Source organism: Babylonia areolata, chromosome 29 (genome assembly GCF_041734735.1).
Source record: "Babylonia areolata isolate BAREFJ2019XMU chromosome 29, ASM4173473v1, whole genome shotgun sequence".
NCBI classification, from domain to species: Eukaryota; Metazoa; Mollusca; class Gastropoda; order Neogastropoda; family Buccinidae; genus Babylonia; species Babylonia areolata.
In genome coordinates this window covers 10,845,228-10,869,667 of record NC_134904.1, presented here as the reverse complement: position 1 = coordinate 10,869,667, position 24,440 = coordinate 10,845,228, and the positions used below count along the sequence as shown (strand labels likewise).

The 24,440-nt window shown below is 41.9% G+C and overlaps 2 protein-coding genes across 2 annotated transcripts in view; one reads left to right on the top strand and one right to left on the bottom strand.

Annotated features, from left to right (window-relative positions):
- Positions 1-9,221, top strand: part of LOC143274587 (TNF receptor-associated factor 4-like) — a 38,616-nt gene extending 29,395 nt beyond the window's left edge. Inside the window, exons 3-7 of the mRNA XM_076578444.1 lie at positions 1,450-1,554; positions 2,130-2,294; positions 4,332-4,493; positions 6,390-6,545; positions 7,819-9,221. Coding sequence (XP_076434559.1) covers positions 1,450-1,554; positions 2,130-2,294; positions 4,332-4,493; positions 6,390-6,545; positions 7,819-8,436 — 1,206 coding nt within the window. The 3' untranslated portion in view covers positions 8,437-9,221. The remainder of the gene's footprint in view (positions 1-1,449; positions 1,555-2,129; positions 2,295-4,331; positions 4,494-6,389; positions 6,546-7,818) is intronic.
- Positions 9,222-10,762: 1,541 nt separating this feature from the next.
- LOC143275067 (thioredoxin-related transmembrane protein 2-like) lies at positions 10,763-22,902 on the bottom strand. Its single transcript, XM_076579130.1, has 7 exons — positions 22,728-22,902; positions 22,086-22,146; positions 20,735-20,848; positions 19,678-19,754; positions 17,513-17,559; positions 14,944-15,070; positions 10,763-13,184 (listed from the first exon to the last, which is right to left on the bottom strand). The coding sequence occupies exons 1-7, from the start codon at positions 22,863-22,865 to the stop codon at positions 13,014-13,016; spliced, it is 735 nt and encodes a 244-aa protein (XP_076435245.1). The 5' UTR covers positions 22,866-22,902; the 3' UTR covers positions 10,763-13,013.
- Between the last annotated feature and the right edge of the window lie 1,538 nt (positions 22,903-24,440).

Genomic DNA, 24,440 nt, shown 5'->3' with positions numbered 1-24,440 from the left:
ATATTTTATCGATAAATACGAAACATCGGCTAGCTCTCGGGATCATATCGTTCCGATCGACGCGTCAAGCCTGCACAAAAAAAACAAAAAACAAAAAACCCCACTAACATCAAGTATGCTTCCAATACCAACAACTTCAAGAACCTTATCGATAATCACAAAATTTTAAAAGACATCTGGTTTGACTTTGATGGTCCAAGATAATTGTAACTGGCTCTACTTAGACTGAGACAAGACCGATAACGACATAGCACAAAGAAGGCCGTGAGGCCTTGTGCTAATCATAAATGAGACGGGGCGTAAAAAGCCGTGAGGCTACGATGATCAACATCAGCCCCTAACCTGAACCTGAACCTGAAAAAAAAACACCAAAAAAACGAATGAGCACTAACCAAAGACATAAGCCTCCGCCTGCATCGATCAGTACCCCTGCCGAGAGAACCATCGATTAACGTCAATAATTGATAATTGCTCACCTCAAACAGACTCCTTACGAATACCACTGTTTGCTGTCACAATTCCTGACCGACTCTGCCAAAGGACAGTTGACCCGAACTAATGATTTATGAAACCTAAGTCATTACTGGATGTTGCCGCTGTCGACAGTTTTGGATCAACTCCCGCCATTGGTCAATGCGCGGAAACTGGCCTATGTCTTTGATAACCTCGCCCCAATCATAAAAATAACACGACTTCATCTCGAAAGAATCTCGAGACGTCATTTTGGAGAAAAAACAACAACAAAACAAAAAAAAGTCAAGATTACGTCATTCTCCCACGCGCAGTCATTAACAAAACAATACGTCACTCATTTATGACGTTCTTTCATTCCTTTCAGAGCCACACCTCAACCCTCAGTCATATTGAATGTGACAAACGGCTAATATAATCACAAGAATTAAAAGTTTGATTGAACCGGCCTTAGGAGAAGGGTTGAAGTCAAGGTCAGGCCTTAGATAAGGCCTCAAGCACCACAAGTTCAAGTTCAAATTGAAAGGAAGTTCAACCATCGTGTTTTTTTTCAGTAGGAACGTCTCAAGATTGTTCAAGCATGACGGACAGATGTACACACATACAGACAAGCAGACAGACAGACATACAGATATATACACGCACACGCACATTTAATCAAACACACACACACGCACGCATGCGCGCGCGCACACACACACACACACACACACACACATACACACACATGCGCGCACGCATGCAAGCACGCACGCATACACCTTGAGAAACACACACGCACTCTTACTCGCGCGCGGACACACGCACACACACACACACACACACACCAGCACACACACACACACACACACTAACACACACACACACTAACACACCAACACACACACACACACACACACACACACACACACACACACACACACACACACACACACAGAGTTTTGCTAGGAAGCAGACCCAGTGACTGACTGTCAACAGCTCTACCCGGACACAGAGGTGCAGGGGGAGATCATGAACAGCCTTGTACGTTGCCCGCACACGAAGGACGGGTGCCGATGGGTGGACAGACTGCACACCCTGCAGGTACTGGTGATAACTGATGGGTGGATTGGTAGGCATTGTGTGTGTGTGTGTGTGAAGGGGGGGGGGGGGAGAGAGAGATTTTTATTCCATGAGAGAGAAGCCTGCTTGAATGACACACGAACGAATGACGAGCGCCTAAAGGCCACAGTCAGCCGGCACTGCCCAGGTTGGCAGGCAGCCTGTTGTGCAGATGACCGAGGATATGCGCTATGCATCCATATCAATCAATCAGTACAAAAGAACCATGAAGAATTGCACTGATACATCTCTCTCTCTCTCTCTCTCTCTCTCTCTCTCTCTCTCTCTCTCTCTGTGTGTGTGTGTGTGTGTGTGTGTGTGTGTGCATCTTTACTTATATGTACAATTTATTTGCTGGATGTTCTTATTGTTTGTTTAAGTCTATTGTCAGCTACTGTGAGTTTTTATTTGACTTGTTTTTATGTTGCTGTTTTGTTGTTGTTTTTATGGTGGGCATGTTCATCAGTTTTGATGTTGGTGTATGCACAGAGTCTGTTGTTGCACAGGTTGATCAATAAAGTGTTTTTGAGTTGAGTTGAATTTGGATTGATGGTCAGAGCCACCTGGAGAGCTGTGTGTATGGGTCAGTGGTCTGCCCCAACACCTGCACGGCTCACCTGCTCCGTCTGCACCTGGACGACCACCTGGAGTACCTGTGTCCCAAGCGACGGGTCGTCTGCGACTTCTGCTCGCTGGAGTTCAAGGGAGACTTCATGGACCAGGTATGGGAGGATGTGTGGTTAAATAATTGAGCAGTGGAAAAGAGGGAGGAAGGGAAGGGGGTGGTATGGTTGAATTGTTCCAACAGTTTTAATCAAGACAATACAGTACAATACAATACAATGATGCACCATACGCCGTGGCGAAGTGGTTAGCGTCGCGGACTGACGGCTGGGAGGACACGGGTTCGAATCCGAGCGGAGGTGGGTTTTTCGGCCCGTGGCCGGCTCCTACCCAGAGTTGAGTGTGCTGTGGGCTTAAATGGGGAGACTGGGACCACAGTCGAGTGTCATCCACTTCAAGGATGCGTCTTTGGGTGTGTTGCTCTAATTACCTGACCAACACTGCAAGTGTCTATATCTTGTCGGGTCTGGTTAACGCCGGGATATCATTATGACAGGAAGCGTAGAGTACAGCTTTGTCACGCAGTCCCAAAACAAAATGGACCTCCATAGCGACATCGTCATCGTCATCCTCCTCCTCCTCCTCCTCCTCCATCATCATTAGTATAAACAAAACAGTCTCAAAATATGTGGCCTTTCATGCCCTGCTCTCATGGTGACCTCAGTTTCGACACCCCTCCACTTCTGTGTTTGTGGTGAGCCCTGTCAATGTCTTCAGTGTCAGCAGATTCATGGGGGGCTGTTGTTTGAGGGACGTGGTGGCGGTCTCCACTCTGGGAGGGACGCTCACTCAGTCTGGCTCCGCGACTAAGCCATTATTGTCGTTAGTAGGGGGCTTAGTTGGTGATGTCCTAAGTACGTTAAATCAGAACAGGCACCGCTTAACATCACCGAAGTGACCCGGCAGCAGTGCAGGTTCTCCTCTGGTGTGTGGCCTCCTGGCGACCTAACATCGATAGTTTCCTGTGGACTGCCGACGCTGGAACTGTGACGGACGAACCCGGGTGTGGCCGTGCATGGGGGAATCTAAATGAGCGGCGTGGGAGTAATGCCGCTGAAACGGTGCAGATGATGGGGCAGAAAAAAACAAACCCCAAACTAACAAACAAACAAACAAAAAGCAGTGGAATGCAGAGCAATACATACAATACATCTTTATTCATTAGTTTGAAAATTAAACTGTGCATTCACAGGCTCGATCGTCACAATGTCTCAGCCAACAGCCAAGTCGAAACACTCGCAACATGACAAAACGTGTTCAGCAGCAGCATCATGACTAGGCGTGTACTTGTTTGGATTGTCACACTACTCCCTTATATTGTTGTTTGTTGATGATTTCTTTCTTTTTTCGTTTATATGGTGGTGGTTTTTTTGTTGTTGTTTTGTTTTTCTCTGTCGTTTGATGAAGCTTTTGAAGAAAATTAATGTTATTTTCGTTTCTTTTGCAAATTCCGCACATGTTAATGGCAGTTCTCCCCCCAACACTTTGTTGGTTGCACCTTTTGTTCATCCAGAGCATTTGGGATAAACCAATTCGATCCCCCCCTTTTTTTTTTTCTCTCATTAGAAAAAAAAAATCATCTGTTTCTGGTTACCCTTGTTTCCTGAAATCGGTATCACCGAAAGTTCAGTTTGCAGATAACAGACAAATAGTTTTCCCTTATGTCTCACTGTAAAAACCCATTCATAAATATTCATTCGCACGCGCGGGCGTGCACGCACACACACGCGCGCACACACACACACACACACACACGCACACAAACACAAACACACAAACACGTACGCTCGCAAGCATACACACACGCTCGTGCGCTTACGCACGCACGCACGCACAGACACACACTGACACACACACATACACTCTCTCTCTCTCTCTCTCTCACTACGCGTCAAATATCACATACAGTGAAAAGACGTTAAAACAAAAGAAAGAAAGTTGTACGACCTTTGCTACGTTGGGCATATGCTTACCATGAATGAGTGGGTGTTCCTGTTGGAATGTGGGGGAGCATGTTCGGATTTTTTTGGGGGGAGTAGGGGGGGAGACGGAGGCGGGGGTGGGGGAGTGGGGGGGGGATACTATAGTATTCTTGTATCTCGAATGAAAATAAACTGTATGTTCTATTGAACCAGACTCACGCGGGCAACTGCCCCAAGGAGGTCCTGTGGTGTGAGAACAAGTGCGGGGCCAAGCTGGAGCGACGCTTCCTGGCCAACCACATGAAGAACGAGTGCCACAAGCGGACGGTCGTCTGCCAGTACTGCCGCCGGCACTTCGTTCACGAAACGCTGCAGGTAGACGTTGTGCACGTGCACACATTCACCGCTGTGAAAGACTGCTCAACTCTCGGGAAGCCAGACTCATGTTAGAAAGACAGACTACACATTCCCTATGTTAGGAAGACAGACTACGCATTCCCCATGTGAGGAAGACAGACTACACATTCCCCATGTGAGGAAGACAGACTACGCATTCCCCATGTTAGGAAGACAGACTACACATTCCCCATGACAGGAAGACAGACTACACATTCACCATGTTAGGATGACAGACTACGCATTCCCCATGTTATGAAGACAGACTACACATTCCCCATGTGAGGAAGACAGACTACACATTCACCATGTGAGGAAGACAGACTACACATTCCCCATGACAGGAAGACAGACTACACATTCACCATGTGAGGAAGACAGACTACACATTCCCCATGACAGGAAGACAGACTACACATTCACCATGTCAGGAAGACAAACTACACATTCACCATGTGAGGAAGACAGACTACACATTCCCCATGTCAGGAAGACAGACTACACATTCACCATGTGAGGAAGACATACTACATATTCCCCATGACAGGAAGACAGACCACACATTCCCCACGCCAGGAAGACAGACTACATATTCCCCATGACAGGAAGACAGACTACACATTCCCCATGCCAGGAAGACAGATACCACACATTCCCCATGTCAGGAAGACAGACTACACATTCACCATGTGAGGAAGACAGACTACACATTCACCATGTGAGGAAGACAGACTACACATTCCCCATGTGAGGAAGACAGACTACACATTCCCCATGTCAGGAAGACCGACTACACATTCACCATGTCAGGAAGACAGACTACACATTCCCCATGTCAGGAAGACATACTACACATCTCCAATGTCAGGAAGACAGACTACACATCCCCCATGTCAGGAAGACAGATACTACACATTCTGCATGTCAGGAAGACATACTACACATCTCCAATGTCAGGAAGACAGACTACACATCCCCCATGTCAGGAAGACAGATACTACACATCCGCCATGTCAGGAAGACAGACTACACATTCTGCATGTCAAAGAGACTACACATCCCCCATGTCAGGAAGACAGATACCACACATTCCCCATGTCAGGAAGACAGATACTACACATTCCCCATGTCAGGAAGACAGACTACACATTCCCCATGTCAGGAAGACAGATACTACACATCCCCCATGTCAGGAAGACAGATACTACACATCCCCCATGTCAGGAAGACAGACTACACATCTGCATGTCAAACAGACTACACATCCCCCATGTCAGGAAGACAGATCATTATTAGTATAAACAAAACAGTCTCAAAATATGTGGCCTTTCATGCCCTGCTCTCATGGTGACCTCAGTTTCGATACCCCTCCACTTCCGTGCTTGGGGTGAGTCCTATCAATGTCGTCAGTGTCGGCAGATTCATGGGGGGGCTGTTGTTTGAGGGACGTGGTGGCGGTCTCCACTCTGCCGGGGAGGGACGCTCACTCAGTCTGGCTCTGCGACTAAGCCATTATTGTCGTTAGTAGGGGGCTTAGTAGGTGGTGTCCTATGTACGCTAAAAAACAGAACAGGCACCACTGAACACCACCGAAGTGACTCAGCAGCAGTGCAGGGTCTCCTCTGGTGTGTGGCCTCCTGGCGACCTAACATCAATGGCTCCCTGTGGACTGCCGACGCTGGAACTGCGATGGACGAACCCGGGTGTGGCTGTGTATGGGGGAATCTAAATGAGCGGCGCGGGAGTAATGCCACTGAAACGGTGCAGATGATGGGGCAGCAAAAAAATAAATAAATAATAAAAAATTTAGATCAGTGGTCCAGACCCAAAGTCATGGGCAGTAACTCTGTAAGCATGCCATGTGTGTGTGTCCAGACCCATCAGTACCAGTGCCCACGGTTCCCTGTGCCATGCCCAAACAGGTGTGACCCTGCCAAGATCCCCCGCGAACAGGTGGACCTCCACGTCCAGGAGTTGTGTCCCTCGGCCGTCATTATCTGCCCCTTCAAAGACGCTGGCTGCAAGTTCAAGGTTGGTCGCTGAGCGATTCTCTTGTGGATGATAAGTTGTGATACTGAGAAAAGAGTGTTTTCTTTGTTGTGTCCCTCGGCCGTCATTATCTGCCCCTTCAAAGACGCTGGCTGCAAGTTCAAGGTTGGTCACTGAGCGATTCTCTTGTGGATGATAAGTTGTGATACTGAGAAAAGAGTGTTTTCTTTGTTGTGTCCCTTGGCCGTCATTATCTGCCCCTTCAAAGACGCTGGCTGCAAGTTCAAGGTTGGTCGCTGAGCGATTCTCTTGTGGATGATAAGTTGTGATACTGAGAAAAGAGTGTTTTCTTTGTTGTGTCCCTCGGCCATCATTATCTGCCCCTTTAAAGACGCTGGCTGCAAGTTCAAGGTTAGTCGCTGAGCGATTCTCTTGTGGATGATAATTACGACAAACTGTTGTGATACTGAGAAAAGAGTGTTTTCTTTGTTGTGTCACAGGGCCGGCACAGTCTGGTAAAGTTTTGATTGTTTTTAGTCTAGTATCTTTTTTATTTAGTTTGAACAAGAAAACTAATTCACAAATTTATTTTCTTTGTACATAAATCTTTCTTGTTTGAGTACAACAGTTATTCAGAACAATTATGCGCGCACGCACACACACACACACACACACACACACACACACACACCAGCTCCCAGAATACACACACAAGTACACACATACACACACACACACACTCACACACAGAAAGACTGGTAACACACAAAGACAGAAATCAAAGAGTTAAATTAATACTGACACTCAGTGAGAAAGAATCAAGAGTTGTAGTCTGACAGTAAAATGGTTCCTTCTTTGTACTAACTTGTATATTCCCTCTCTCATCCATGTGTGTGGTGTTCCGTTTTCCTGGAGAATATTGTACGGTCTGTGACTTTTTTTTATGTATTTATTTATGTTTTCTTTTTGCTGTTAACCATGTATAGTGTATGTATTTACTTTGTTTTGTTTTTTCTTGTATTCCCTAGAAAACAGTGCTTACTCTTTGTTTCATTCTTCCAATATTCAGTCTCAAAAGACCACGTCAGGGTTTAACATCTTTTTTCTGTCTTAGTGTAGATACAACTGATCTCAGCAGCACAACTGTAACAAATGAACATCTACTTACATTCGCATGCATGACTTTTCACCTGCATGATGTCAGGCTGATCACAGTGACACGAGTCACACCTGGTGTTGCTGTCAGGCTGACTACAGTTAACATACATCACTCAAATCGATTTTTTTTTTTTTTTTTTTTTTGTTGTCCTGGAAGTGTCCCAGGTACAGCATGGACCGACACCTGGAGGAGTGTCAGAAGACTCACCTGCACCTGGCCTGGGACCTGGTCCGTCGCCAGCAGCAACACATCACGCGCCTGTGCTCTGCCCTCCACCTCATCACCCACATTACCGATGGCACCTTCGTCTGGAGGATCACCTCCTACAAGGCTAAGTACGTGGAAGCTGTGTACAAAAACGGCTGCAGAGAACTGATCAGTCAGCCTTTCTACACCTTCCGCTATGGATACAAGGCGGCCGTGTCAGTTTTCCTCAATGGGAATGGTGGCGGACAAGGGAAGTACTTGTCTGTGTACATCAAACTGTTGCCTGGGGAGTGGGACAACATCCTGGAATGGCCGTTCCATCTGCCTGTGTCCTTCACCCTGTACGACCAGAACGGAGACAAGGACATGCGCGCCAACTTGGTGGAGAGCTTCTTGCCGGACCCCACCTGGAAGCACTTCCAGAAGCCCAGGAAAGACACAGAGTCCTTGGGGTTCGGGTACCCCAAGTTCGTGTCCCACGACATTCTGAAGACCAGGAATTACATCAGGGACGATTCCATCATCCTCAGGGTTACCATCGACACAAAAAGACTGATTCCGATGTGAGAGGAGCGTCGTGGGTCTAAGGAATGTGTTTCAGCGGTATTGTTTTTTTTTGTGTCGATCACAGCTAGTCGTGGTCTTCTTGATCCACTCATCAGGTGTTCAGCCCAAAGTCAACATGCACAGTGGCAACAGCTGTTCTTCTTTTAATGAGCAGCTATGTTTCAGTGTAAAAATATCAACTGTTATTTTTGGTCCACAAAGTGCTCCTGTATATCAGGCTCAACCCCTGAATTTGGGTCCGCAAGATGTGTGACCGTATGTAGTAATTCAGTAAGACAGGCAGGGACTTTTTTTTGTTACATGAGCTAAAAGTCATGAAACATACAATGTCGGTTAATTCTTGGATTAGTATTATGGCAGTCATGATCAGTATCAGATACTGGAGTGGTGATGAATATTCTGCAAATGATGTTTCCTGATTCAGATTTTGATTGCTGGTTTTTGCCAGTATGTAGTTGTTCATTGTTGTGAAGCTATGACAGTAGATTGTAGATTCAAAAGAAAAATCAGTGATAACTAATTGTGATCTGAATAGTTTTCAATCACAGGAAGCATTCATTATAAACTTTGTGTGTGTGTGTGTCAGTGTGTGTGTGTGTGTGTGTTAAAACCAATGACTGGCAACACTGCAGAATGGACAGGAGAACCATTTGCAGAGAAACACACACAACCAACAGACCTGGAGCAGTGTGCTGAACAGTTGTGTGCGGCACCCCAGTGACTCTGCACAGAGTTTAGGGAGTAGAAGTGGTGTGTGTGTGTGAAAGATTTTAAAGCGTATTTGAGAGAGCAAGAGAAAAAGAAAGATTTTGTTTGTTTTGTTGTTTTGTTTTGTGTTTGTTTTTTTTTGGGGGGGGAGGCATGTGTGGGGTGAGGGATGGGGGTGGGGGGCTTGATTGCTTGCTTGCTTATAGTTATACTCCAGCTGACCACATAATTTCTGGCCATATCAGCAGAAAATGAAAGACAGCTTTGTGTTGTTGCTAATATCCCAGCCAACCACACTGGGCAATATCAGGACTGTAGATAGGACAGACAGATATAGTTTAGATATACAGATAAATATGCACAGATGGCTTAATAGATGGATGGGTTTGAGTTTGAATGTATGGTTGGATGGGCGTAGATAAACAGACAGTGAGAGAAGTTTGGAACACATTCACAAGCTTTGTGCAATATAATCCTAGTCTGTTCATGAACTCTCGGCAAGTCTTATTGCCTTGTTCTTGTTATGTCGTTAACCAGTTCCCTTCCTTATGTTTGTTTACTGTGAACAGGTTTCTGTTTTGATGCTTTTGTTTGCAAAATCAGCGATTCACTGTGATTAAAAGTTTGTCCTTAGCATGTTTCATAGATGTATTTTGTTTCTGAATATGGTCATTTCAGTTCTGTATTTTTGATGTGATGTACAACATTGGAGTGTACTGAAGCTCTTTGTCTAGTCAAGATTGTGTTATGATGTTCCATGCTGTGTGCATGTGAATAAATGACGTTTCTTTCAAATGTGCAATGCTCTGAACTGAATAGTGGTAACATTTTTTTTTGGTATGAATATGCAGAGCAACTAATGTGATGTGTATGTAGTGGCATTTGGTCATGGATGTTCATAACTCAGCTGATGTTAATATTAAGTGTTGTTCCAGCAGAATTTCACATCAAATTCAGATTAAATAAAGCTAGTGGTGGATTATATAAGTGATCTCAGCAGTGCTAAGTTTGTTTAGAGTTAAGAATTTTCCTATGCCAATGGAATTTGCGACAACTTTGGAAAATTCTTCATGCTAATAAAACTGAACATTGTTCAACATAGCCCAGGTTGACATTGTGCTACAACACACCGTTAAGTCCTTTTTTAAAAATTGTTTTTAAATATAAATCAAGACTGTATTATAAAGTTCAATGAAAACTATTGTCTGCAGATGAGGAGTGAAAGCACTTTCAAGAGAACAGGCTTTCAGATGATAAACCAAGGTCCTCTGTGCAGCATGATGCTTACGCTGTCAGCTAAGATGATTGAGCACCGAGGATGCAGTCCAAATGTTGCAAGTTCCAATCCCAGACGACCAGCATAAACATTTTCACTGCCCAGTGTTAATCTGTTGTCATTCCTGCTGGTATCAGTGTAGGGTTTGACAGTCCCAGGTCACCCACCCGCCCCCTCCTCCTGGGATGGTTATCCCTTTTGGCCAACACGCAAGGTGGGAGTCAGTGGTAAACTTGAATTAACTAGTAGGAATAATAATAGAGGCTGAAACAGAACACCACCCATCAACAACTATCTTCACACACACACACACACAAAGAAAAACAAAAAAATCACCAGAAATCTTGATTCAACATTTTTTATTTGTAAAAGTTTATTCAGATCATGTATAAAGCGAAACAAGCAAAAACATATTTCTTTAAAATATATCCCCCCTCCCCCAATCTCCTTCACCCTCTCTCAGTCTCACATTTTTCCACTGCCCAATTTCTGTTTCTTAAATAACACTGTATTACTTATTGTCACATCAAATTTCTCTGTGTAACAATCTGGATGCACTCACTCTCTATATGGCTGCAGTGCCACCTTTTTATCTTCTTTCTCCTGTCGGCTAGTGTTTTATTTCACTATGAAGCACATTTTTCTACAGAATTTTGCAGGGTCATCCATTCTTCACTCATGGACCCCGCCCCCCCCCAAAAAAAAAGTCACATTTATTTCAAACAAACAGTTTTGCTGAAATTTCAGTGCTGATAATTCATATTCTATGTCGAGCTACCATATGTGCATAATTATACCAATCATGGCTGTTAAAAAAGAAATTAAAAAAAAAAAAAAATTACATCCATACCAAAGAACATCATTCAGAACCATGACTAATATCAAACTAGTGAAGTTAGCAATCATCACAGAGCTATGTGTGTGGGAGAGAAGATAACAGACGCAAGAAATGAAACAAAACAGACCGAATAGCAGCAATCAAGTCAGGAGAGACAACTCCTTCCAGTCCGCAGCCATAAAACTGAAGAACTGGTGGTTCAGTGTTCATAAACTGATGAAGCAGACAGTAAGCATAAGACTATAGAGTGCAAGCATTTCAAGATATACGCCATTGCACTGTTGTTGTTTTTTTCTGTTTTAACTGTGAGGGCCAAAACTAAAGGAATTAACCACAATCCTCAAGTCATGCTTCATGAAAATAAAAATGTGGCCTTTTTGCTCTCTTAACATTTCTTTCCTAACTTTTTTCCACAAAGTTTGTGGGTCCAATTTAAGTATCAAAACACTGTCTGTCCTTTTTTGTAACATTTTTTATTTGATACACTTTTGCAAAGAAAGTTTGAAAATATCAGATGAAGGAGGACTCCCAACAAGAGATCTGGATAAAGCAGGGAGCAGGTATTGGTTGTAACTGAGTCTGCAAAAGGGTAATACTACAGCTTCACTTCGCTGTCACAAAATCATTCTGTAAGCTAAAATCTGCAGTGTGCTTCTTGGTCTGAACCATATTATTTACTCTTCTATTCTTTGCTTTGAACAACAATGACAAACAAAACAAAGCCAGGAGATGTAAACGTAATTTACACATTTTTTCCACCAACATATGAAGTTTGTTGCCACTTCTCCCTTTAACCAGTGTTCTCAATGCTTACTCACACACACATACACACACACACACACACACACACATTGTCTGCTGTCTTTGTATCACATGAATCAAGTCCCTCTGACCCACATCCATGAAAAACCAACCATACAAACAAAAAAAATCGTTCAGTGTTCCATTCAAAACATTTTCAGTCAACCAAAACTTGAACATGTATCTAACTCACTGGATGCCATTCTCAGAACTGAACATTCATCCATAAGTACTAAGCACTGACACACTTTTCAGCAGGGCACTGATACAAACTCAAACAAAACAACTTTCCAGTGTTCTCACCAAAACACAGAAATGAAAATTAAACATGTCAATACATCATCTTGATTATAGAACAATAAAAGGACATACATTCTCCATTGCAAATGTGATGAAATATAATCTGAAGATGTAGCAATCTGCACCATCTGAAATACACACTGAACATTTGTTGTCAAAACAGATTTTGTTTCACATTCAGCCTGCTCCACCCCCCCACCCCCACCTCCCCCTCCTCAAGAAGATACCACTACAAATCTACTCTTACCAGGCCACAAAATGCTACCATCCTACTTGTTTCATTTGTGGCAATCTCAAGTTCAAATCCTTCATTTAAATAAATGCGTTCAAGTGCTGTGTAAAAAAACAACCAACTGATGACACGAAAAAATATGATGGTAACTTTTAGTTGCTGGCGAGCACAGCTTTCATAATGTGCTCATGCATTTGACATATGACACAGTTTTCCCCATCACATTCACACAGAGTATTATGTCATCTCCCAGTAACCGCAACTTTCAGTGAAGCAATGTGGTGAACCACAGAAATGACCAGCATCACACACACACACACACAGACCACAGGGAAAAGCTCGGAAGGGGAATGAACACAAGGAATTAAAGCCAACCTGCCTTCCCCAACATCTGAACTGCTGCAGCCACACACACACTCATTTTACTTGTCTTTCTTGGTTTCTTCTTCGGCAGCATTCTCGACAGCAGCATTCTCAACAGCAGCATTCTCAGCAGTGGCGGCTTTTTCCTTGTTTCCCTTGTTCTTGTGGATGGGGTGTTTCTTGCACTGGCCATACAGCTCATTCAGCTCCAGAGCTTGGATCACACTTTCCTGATCAAACAACACAGCACCGGAATCATTCTTCAGTTATAAGATATCTAACCATCATCTGGACAAGCTTAACAAAAGGACTGGATATCCATCATAATCTGTTAATCAACAAACTGGCAATCTCCACCAAGACAGCCTCAGGAACAGTTGCGGTAATCAACAAACCACCAATCTTTGGTGCTAAAAAGTCAGGGTCATAATGTCCATGTTAAAGGTATACCCTCTCCACCATCCCCACCACAGAAGACAAATATATGTCATTATGAAGGCATAAAAAAAATGAAATAATTGGGAAAAGGCTCAATAAAAGTGTGGTGTTCTTAAAAGGGAGCAACCCTCTCAACAAGACACTGAAATAACATATGACCTTGACCTTTCAGTGCTCATGCTCTGACCATAAATGTTAACTGTAAGAAGTTTGACCGCTGTTTCATGATGCCATCTCCGTTACAGGACTTTAACCTTTGACCTCTGACCCTGAATTGCCATGTCTTTTTGTTTTCTTAAAGGAAATGGTTGGAAAAGTCAACATCTACTGTTCCACCACGTTTGCTATCACACCAGACATTATCAACATTGAACAATAAACCCATCAAGACACCAGCAGTGGTAGCATAGTGGTGAGCATTGCAGACTAAAGACTGGGAAGAACTGTATTCAATCCCTGTTAGAGGTGGGTTTTTTCGTTCCATAACCAGCTCCTAGTACCAACAGAGGTAAGTATGTTATGGGCTCAAATGGACAGGAAGGACTTTTCATCCCATAACCAGCTCCTAGTACCAACAGAGGTAAGTATGTTATGGGCTCAAATGGATAGAAGGGGTTTTTCGTCCCATGACCAGCTCTTAGTACCAACAGAGGTAAGTATATTATGGGCTCAAATGGACAGGAAGGGCTTTTTTTTTTTTATCCCATGACCAGCTCCTAGAACCAACAGAGTAAGTATGTTATGGGCTCAAATGGACAGGAAGGGCTTTTTCGGCCCATAACCAGCTCCTTGTACCAACAAAGGTAAGTATGTTATGGGATCAAATGGACAGAAGGGGTTTTTCGTCCCATGACCAGCTCCTTGTATCAACAGAGGTAAGTATGTTATGGGCTCAAATGGACAGGAAGGGTTTTTCGTCCCATGACCAGCTCCTAGTACCAACAGAGGTAAGTATGTTATGGGCTCAAATGGATAGAAGAGGTTTTTGTCCCATAACCAGGTCCTAGTACCAACAGAGGTAAGTATGTTATGGGCTCAAATGGACAGGAAGGGCTTTTTCGGCCCATAACCAGCTCCTAGTACCAACAGAGGTATGTTATGAATCAAATGGACAGGAAGGGCTTTTCGGCCGATAACCATCTCCTAGTACCAACAGAGGTAAGTATGTTATGGGCTCAGATGGACAGGAAGGGCTTTTTCGGCCCATGACCAGCTCCTAGTACCAACAGAGGTAAGTATGTTATGGGCTCAAATGGACAGGAAGGGCTTTTTCATCCCATGACCAGCTCCTAGTACCAACAGAGGTAAGTATGTTATGGGCTCAAATGGACAGGAAGGGCTTTTTGGCCCATAACCAGCTCCTAGAACCAACAGAGGTAAGTATGTTATGGGCTCAAATGGACAGGAAGGGCTTTTTCATCCCATGACCAGCTCCTAGTACCAACAGAGGTAAGTATGTTATGGGCTCAAATGGATAGAAGGGCTTTTTTCGTCCCATGACCAGCTCCTAGTACCAAGAGCTAGTCTGTCCATCCAGTGCCTGTGGCTCACCTTGGTGAAGAGGAACTTGAGGGTGGTCTTCTTGGTGCCGGTGGGTCGGCGGATCTTCTCCTTCCCCTCCTGGAAGAGAATCACTGTTGGCAGCTGCTTGGACCATGTGCTGCAGTCGATGCCAAACCTGCGCACACCACCAGCACACCTTCTGATGCTGTCAACTTTAAAAACATGAAAAAAGAAAATGAACAACAATAATTACAAAATCTTTTTTTTTTTTTTTTTTTTAAACCCAACTATATTCATGGATCCAAGTTTTCCACCTGTTCTTAATCTGTGGTTGTTGGTTGAAACTGCCCAGTGTGTTTATTTCTGTGAGAGAGCTTTTCTTTGACAGCTACCATCATCTAACAAACACATCTCATTTCAATTCCCTCCCCCAACCCATCCCCTTTCAAATTGCTTTTATCAATGAGCTTTTACACATACGATCATTTCTTAATCCCATTACTTGGGTAGCAACACTCGGTTTTAGGGGACAAAGATTTTCAACATATGTTTGATTCTGTTTTAGGGGACAGAGATTTTTAACATATGTTTGATTTTCCTGCATGCACATGAAAGAGGTTAATCACTAGTAGGTCTGAATATGCGTTGACAATAGACATTGGAGAAATCTCCATCCTTAACCCAACAGGTGCCGTTGGAGAAATCTCCATCCTTAACCCCTAGGCTGCCTTGGCAGAAATTAACCCTCAACCATAATGCATTCGCTCACCTCAACCCAACAATGCGTATGGAGAATCTCATCTTTCCACTGCTGTTGAAGAAATTCATCTTTGACAAAATGCTGTTGAGAATTCACTTTCGGACAATCTTCTGCAATTCTATCATATAAAACAACAAAACTACAGACAAAGCATGTCCCTTTATTTTCGCTTTGAGGTGCGGTATGCCAGTCATTTGCCATGTTCGATCTCTCCTCCTGTTACGCAATACAAAGAATATTGTTCGCATGTACTCATTGCTCAAGATCATTCTGCAGCTTTTGTGCTTTCATTAGAGAACATGAATAAGAAATCAATGACAAAGTTCAACATGTAATCATTCTTTACTTTAATGCCAAAATATATTCACGATATCAATTTCTATGGAAGTCTGGTGACAATACCGTTTTTTATGAACAATTATATAGTACAGCAATCTAATGAAGTGTTTCAATATACAATCTATCTGATTCAGTTAAATCATGCATACAATTTTAACACGGGCACCGTTATGAGCTTTTCTCATCGATCGTTTGCTTATAATTCTTTGGGTTTAGAGGGGGGGGGGTGGGTGGGGTGGAGGTGGGGCTTGGCTTATTACCTTTTTCACTGTGTCTACTGAAAGACAAATCACAATTCTTTTTTAGTTGGGTGTTATATGTGTAATCTTTTCACATGATTTTGTGTTGTTTCACAATTCCATCGTTACCACAGAGAAATAAATCCAGAAACAGCAAATGTTGTGACAGAAACACATCACACACCAAAGTCACAAAAAAACAAAACACGAGAACTTCAAGAACAAGAAGAGGTGCATTAATATGCATAAAATGGAATCATTGCTGTGTGTATCTGATATCTACTTAACTACAATGCAGCCTGTGGAACAGAAATATACATTTTATGGTCCTCTCTCTCCTATAACAAAGACACGTTTTCCAAACCAGCAAATGTTACTGAGCGAGGAACCCAACAGGTCCTTGGGTAATCTCCATCCTTAAAATAGAAACCCACCCACAATCAAAGGCTGTCTGAAAACACCCTTAAATCCATCAATCATAGAATCCTAAACAATGCTGTTGGGGTACCAGTGGCGGGTGTGATATGAAATCTGCATCTTTACGTGCTGATGCTCATGATTCAAGCTTGACTGATTACACAAAAGACTTAATGCAAGTCCATAGCTTTCTAGCACTGTACCAGGATCAGTCTCTTGTCAAAGTCAGTGTATCAGAAACTGTATAAAAATAAGAACTATACAATAAGACAAAATATAGATATCGCTATTCACATCATAATAAATGATTCTATTTCTTACGCTTTTTATTTGATGCCTTCAAGTTTTATGATGTTAATCAATCAGGATTTGAATACACAAAGTTAACAAATTCATGAACGTAAAGATTTTAAGTCACATGGAGATGCATCTGAGTTTTGGACTGTAGAGTCATAATATCATGTTACACGAGTAATCTCACATTCGTTGCACACGTTCTGATGTGTCACAACTTTTTTATTATACCAGATTATATACAGTTTCCTAACATGAATGCTACCATGTCTAAAGGATGTTTCAATTCAATTGCATACTCATTAGAATCAGCATGAAAGGATTAACAACTTGGCACACTGACCTGATACATTCTTACTTTTTTTGCTCTGGCTGAGATAGGGGTGGGAGTCAGGTGGCTGTGTGATGGAGTGTTATGGCTTAGCTTTGTTCTGTTGTTTTTACCTATTTTCATTGCCCTGTTAACTTCTACTGAAAGATCAATGATTACACAAAGGAACGTTGTTTGTTACAGTGCATGCTATAATTATTTAAACATTTCATGTTTTGTGTTTTAAACAATCTTCACCTATAGCCGTCAACACAAGATCTAATATCACGGAAACAGCGCAAATGCTGTCAGCAGACAACATCACACAACTCAACACACAAATGCAAACACACTCAATATGAAAAACAAAAATTGTAGAATTCAACGAGGAACACCAACAAATGAAAAGAAGAAGATTGACATGGTTAATTCATCACATATCCTGGAATCTTGCTGTCAGGACTTACTCATGCAGTATTCCAGCAAAGACAGGAGCAAAAGGACATCACATGCATGGGGACCCCACGGCTAGCGTTGGAACGTTATACGGAACCAGCTGTGGATGCTGAGTCCTCTGCCAATTTGCATGTGTTATCACACAAGAAGCAATGCGATCGTAACCATATCATTCAGATAGTGACGAAAAATGCATACCAAGGTCCCATGTCTGAGCAGTGACACATAAAAATAACCCACTCACATAAGAGCAGCAGTCCCATCCGCAAACAACTTTCTGTGTACAATACCACTCCACATAAAAAAAATGTGCATGTGTGGGGGATGTGGGGGTGTGCATATGCACGCATGCATGCATGTGTGCATGCTGCATGATTGAAGCTTGACTGATTGACACAGGAAATGACTGTTAATGCCCAAAGGCAGCTCTCAGTTAGCTCTACCCAGGATGGCAGTCTGTTGTACAAAAGACTCTGTGTTCGTAAAGTGTTGAGAAAATGAACTTTGACCAAAGACAGCCGCAATAAAAGTATCCACATCAAAAAAAAGTCCAACACTTTTTTTTCTTATTCTTTTAATATTGACTGACAAGTATTTCCTACCTGCAAACAAACTGATAAATGCAATACCAGGTTTGAATCAAACCTAACAAATTGTACCGTTAAAGATTTTTAAGTTCACAATGCCGTCAGAGCACACTGGTTTTGGACTGCAAGTCTCATATTCACTTGCACGTGTGAGGGAGCTCTACATTCGTACCCTTCTGCATGCTGAGTACATATTATTATATATACATTTACGTTTCCATAAAACACTGAATGCTACATAGGTTATAGGATCTTCAACATGGGTATCTGCATGATCTGCATGTGTATTACACATGAAAGGGATTGATGCACTAGCAACTCTGCACATACGCTGACCTGGGATATCATTAGCATCCCCACCCTTTATCCACCAGACACCAATACCAGGATGGAACCTAGTGCATAATGGCAAAAGTCCAGTACATTAATGGCATATAAGCCATTTTGTTTCTGTTTTGTTTTTAACCAATGAGTAGAATCTGCATATTGCACCCTGTGTTCCACAGAACACGTTTGCCATCACACTGCACACTGTCAATGATTACCACACAAAGGACCAAGGTTCTTTGCTTATCATCCACTAGACCTCTAGTGGTGTTTTAACCTGGGTGCTTGTCTTTTGTATGAGGTGAAAAGTCATGATCCTGTGTGCACCTTGCACTTCAAGCATCATATCTAATATCATGGAAAAGAGCTGTCCCTGGTTAAATTCTGCAGAAAAGTCCATTCACAAACTGCATACACAAGAGATGCCAACGCCTGTCAAGTGTTTGTAGGAACAATCAGAAAATTTGGTAGGAACATTTTCAATCTGGCAGGAACACTCAGACTCTGAGCCACATCAGCAAACAGGCACAGAAGCTATTTGACCACTGCGCAACGTAATTCAGCCACGTTATCTCTTGTTTGGGCAAACAATTAGACTGATTGGTCCACTCAATGCTGTTTCAATGTAAACAGACAAGCAATTAATTGAGCATCATCACATGAACCCACGGTTAATGGTGACTGCCCTGGCCTCATGATCAATAAGTCTAGAGCGTCTGGGCAATGTAATGACAGGAAAGCATGTGACCATGCAGTGTAGTCCTCTGACCAATTTTGACAATGGTGTAACATCAGAACAAACTGCGATCGAGCATAGCAAAATAAAGTGAAATCGTAACAGTTGGTATCTCTACATACACAGAGACAGAAAAAAGATGGCATAGCCATGCAGGAATCACAACCCAATGTCCATGCAGAGAAACCAGTTGTGACACGAGAATAACACAACTCAACACAACACGACTCACTCAGCACACACACACACACGTGCACGCACACACACACATGCACTCACACATACACATGCACACACACACAAACAACCCCACCCACCTGTAGGTTGGGTCCTCTGAAGTAGGTGACATCCTCAGGCCCATCATACACAGGCTGTGGCAGGAAGACAAAGTGCACTGGAAAGAAAACACACCACACCAACAGGTGAACCACTCTGACCCCACTTTCTGCCTTTCAGAAGTCAAGCCAGCCATCGAATGTTCCAAACGACACATGTACTCAACATACTTGTAAACATTTCATTGATACTGCCAAGGTTTTGTGCACTTCTCAGCCAGGATACACCAAGCAGGTATTATTTCGCCAGTGCATATAACAAAAGTAAAAAAATGAGAAATAAAAATATAAAGAATAAGACTTTGGAATAAGAGTTGATAATGATGTGGAACTGAATGTGAGCAATGCAAACTTCCCTTGACAGAAAAATGGCATAACATCACCTAGCTAGATAAATCACATCAATACATCTTAAAAATAAGCTGGCTGTGACTGTAAATGACTTATTTGAAAAAAATAGAAAGTTTAATATTTGTAAGCCAGTCTTCTGGACTTGGATGTGTCAAAATGTAAATTCAGGTTTCGATGTTTAATTTTCCAAAGCAATTCCATTCAATGACTCATTGACTGTATAAGCTGATTTTCCAACTTCAAACATTTTTGTTCTCACCACCATTTAGATCTTTCCTGGACACTTTATATTCGAATAATTCAAATATTCAGCTTTTCAGAAAAAGCAAAATAAATGCTATGACTGTCTTGCCAATAAACTGTCTGAGCAATGTCACATGACTCATACACAAAATGGAGAGTTCCAATTGGTTAAAAAATATTTTTTTAAATTAATATTTCAATAATAATAAACAGTAACCTTTTTTTTTTCTTTTTTTTTTTCAAAAAAGACAGCCAACATGCCAAATCAGTAATCATTAAAAGGTAAATTTTGAGTTCATGAGTCCAGACAATTTTCTGCACACACACACACACACTCTCTCTCTCTCTCTCACTCTCTCTCGCTCCTGCCAACATCACACTAATCTTGCCAACATGTAGACAAAACAAAAGCCCTAACAGTAACACCAACATCTGCAGTACTCACACAATGCCAGGAAAAAGTACAGAATGCCATAGGCCAGACTGTACTTGAAGAACAGGATCAGGTTCAGAACCTTGCCAAACATGCACGCTGTACCGACGTAGCTGGTCAGATTGGCTGAAAACATCAACCACAATACACTATCTCAATATCCACGGTTCTTAATAACATTTACTCATTCTTCTCCAGGCTAGGAGTTAACTCATACCATGATTACTTCCCCTGTGGACCAGGTACGAGTATTCTCATACCAACAAATTATCCTTATTTCATTCATTCTTGCTTGGTACAGCTGGCATCCTAAACTGAACCATTTACAGGTTCCAGATGCATGAAAATGAATCTTTGTTTGACTGATTAAACCAACAACTTTCACTGTTTTAGTGAACCACCCTGGGTTTTTTTCTGCAGTGGTCTCACGTAGTGCTGGTCCAGGGAAGTTGTAGCAGGCATGTAGCTGTGGGAAGGAATGAGTTAAGTGATTAACACTAACAGCCACCGCCTGGATAACACATGTATGTCATGCCAACAAAGCTGGTCAGACTGGCTGAAGTGAGTGAAAAGATCAACTATAAAACATCATCACCACAGTCATGGTTCTCAATGTAACATAACCAGCACTTGGATAATCATCTTTTCCATTCTAAATTCTGATTTCTAAGTATATATTCTAATCAGATCAAACTCTCAATTATTTTGATTATCACTAATACTTTTTTTTTTCAAATATGTATATCAGTTTTATTTTAAACTTTTTTTCTTTCCTTTTTTTTTTTTTTTTAAATATAGTTCTAACCTGAAAACTGTTGACTGTTGACTTGTACCCAGTCATTGTTGATTGTAATTTATAGGCAGCTAACTTTTATTTTAAAGAAAGCAAAAGAAAGAAGTGAATAGGGCAGGGGGTGATTGAAGGTGGTTTTAATAAGTTCTGACAGCAAGAAGGCTTTTCAAACAAAATGGAAACTCACACACACATGTTTATAATATGAACACAAACACATGCAAGTTTAGATCAAAATTATCCTTAGAAACTTTTCACTGAATAACTACCAATATGTACCATGGAAACGCTTTTAAATTTGTGACTTTGAATATCAATTTTATCATTTCTTTATGTTCAATAAATTGTTACATTTATTTATTCAAACGAGTCTTAACTGGATGCATGAAATTGAAAGTTACGCAAAACTGTGTCATTGTGTCTTGGTTTTAAAGTTTAAAATTTGATGGTATGAATCACTTGTCATATATATTACATGTAACATTCACACTATACTGAATGTAAACTGAAACTTTGTATGAAAATACAGGGCACATATATAATGGATCTTCGATGTATGGCTAAACATACCTTGTTTTCTGTTCTTCAGTACAATGATGCAACCCAGAAATGTCAGCCACTCCCATTCTTTCTGCAAACATTTTTAGAGTAGTTGCATAAGGTTTCATTACAACACTACACAAAATCACAACAAAAACTGAAGGGGTTAATTAATGCAAACACACAGGAAATATTGTAAACTACGTTCAAATGCTCACCCCTCTTTTATACAATTTCACCCTCCGTTAAACACTACAATCCCCCAGTCCCCCCTTCCCCAAAACACACATAAACACACAATTGCATATATAATATCATTTTAAAATATCAACGATGATTCAGTTAGTTATTCGGAAGTATGTTGCTTTCCTAAGCAGAGTAGATTTTCATCTAAAGAACAGAATGCCTGCATGAGATGTTGATGTGTTTACTCTAAAACCAAGTGAGACCGAGAGCATGACGTCACGACACAGTGTCTTGTTTCAAATATATAGTGTAAGAATTTCTAGGAGACTGCCAAACAGCTACAGTCTGGTCGCATATCAACAGAGATTCATTTTACGCAGAGCTCCTGTCAACTTCTGATCAGCGTCAAGGGCAGACAAAATCATCTTCAAGATGATCTTGTCAACATGCTTTCCTATTTTGTGTAGAAACTGTCTTAAAACTTACCAGTTCAAGTCGGCAGTCTTTAAAAAGCGTTGAACAGACCCCAGGTGTTGTCTTTAGAGCAAAGTACAGGGATGCAAGAATGATATTTGTGATATAATGCGCCCGGAGAAACGGTTTCAAAGAATCAACAATAGCCATCGTGTCTGGTGAGATGGGAGACAACTCACACCTCTTTTCACCGGAGTTGTTTCCCACCATTGAAATTTCTGGAAACCTTATCCTTTCATGTACAGTACAGGTCTTTCACAGTCGATCCTCGGCTCGGATCTGTGCGACAGACAAAAATGTGGGGTGATCATGAAAAATGAATCAAAGCCCCCCCCCCAACAAAAATAATCCCAACTGCTGACCAGCTGCTTTTAGCCAGAGTACTTGCGCAATCCCGGTCAATGAATGGATTTTGGTGTGTGTTTGTGTGTGTGTGTGTGTGTGTCTGTGTGTGTGTGTGTCTGTGTGTGTGTGTGTGTGTTTACTGACATTTATTAGCTAATTCATTTATTTATTATCTTTATTGTTTTGGGGTTGTTTTTATTTCCCTGCATTTTATTTAATTTGATTATCTATCTGTGTGTGGAGGAGGGGGGTAGAGGAGGTGCACGGTAATGCGTGTGTGTGTGTGTGTGTGTGTGTGTGTTGGAGCTCATGTACGTTTATATGTATTTGACTGTGCTTTCATATATGTGAAACTGCATGTTTGGTGCATTTCTGTTATGCATGTGTGGGTGTATGTGTGAATGTGTGTCTTCATATTTTACATTTATTCGCTTATTTATCACCATTGTTGTCTTATTTATTTATTTATTTATGTTTTATTATTATAATTTTATTAGTATTACTAATATTATTACTACTACCTTTTTCTATATTATAATTATTATTTATTTATTTATTTATTTATTTATGCAAGCTTATCTATTATTTATTCCCCCGGTTTTTTGGGGGTTTTTTTGTTTTTTTTTGTTTTTTTTGTTTTGTTTTTCAAGGCCTGACTAAGCGCGTTGGGTTACGCTGCTGGTCAGGCATCTGCTTGGCAGATGTGGTGTAGCGTATATGGTTTTGTCCGAACGCAGTGACGCCTCCTTGAGCTACTGAAACTGAAACTGAAACTATCTGCTTACTCTGTGCTATTCGTTTATTTACTAGTATTTATTTATAAAAGTTATTTGTTTGTTTATCTATCTGTTCATTAATACAACGATGCATCCAGTTTATTTGTTTTTTTTTCAGTTTTCTCCTCAACTGAGGCTTGAGTGCGTCAGTTGGGCGACGATGCTTTTCAGGCATCCACTGACTTCGCAGGCAGATGTCGCGTAGACTATCATCATGTAGTCGGACTTCCGTCGGCGGAACCGCACTGTTTGGGACCCATATACAGTACTTGGCAAAAGATCACAACACGGACTTGAGCGAGCGCAGACGGAGACGGGCAGCACGCTTCATAACGATTGATTATAAGTCACAAGATCCAGTATGTGTCAGCCAGTCACCCGGATGCTCAGTCCAGGAGCTACTCAGTGAGCTAGTTTGTCCACACTACAACAGCGAAGGAAGCACTGAACAAAGGCTTGTCACACTCTTTAGAGTGATAGAAGGTCAGGTTCCAGCTCTCTGCCGTGATCACCTCAGAGGAATTCCCGCTGACCCCTGCAGACAAAACCAAGAGGAAGATCAAAATGAACGGACACTAAAGATACACAGACCACGTAGCAACCA

What these genes read in the sequence shown, in the direction of transcription:
- LOC143275067 (XM_076579130.1), bottom strand. Translation starts at nt 22,865, where the DNA reads ATGGCTATTGTTGATTCTTTGAAACCGTTTCTCCGGGCGCATTATATC. An exon ending in TCAGAGGACCCAACCTACAG is followed by an intron (nt 17,560 to 19,677) that starts GTGGGTGGGGTT and finishes GTCTGCTGACAG; the next exon opens with CATTTGCGCTGTTTCCGTGA. An exon ending in TCTTGTGTTGACGGCTATAG is followed by an intron (nt 15,071 to 17,512) that starts GTGAAGATTGTT and finishes TGGTGTGCGCAG; the next exon opens with GTTTGGCATCGACTGCAGCA.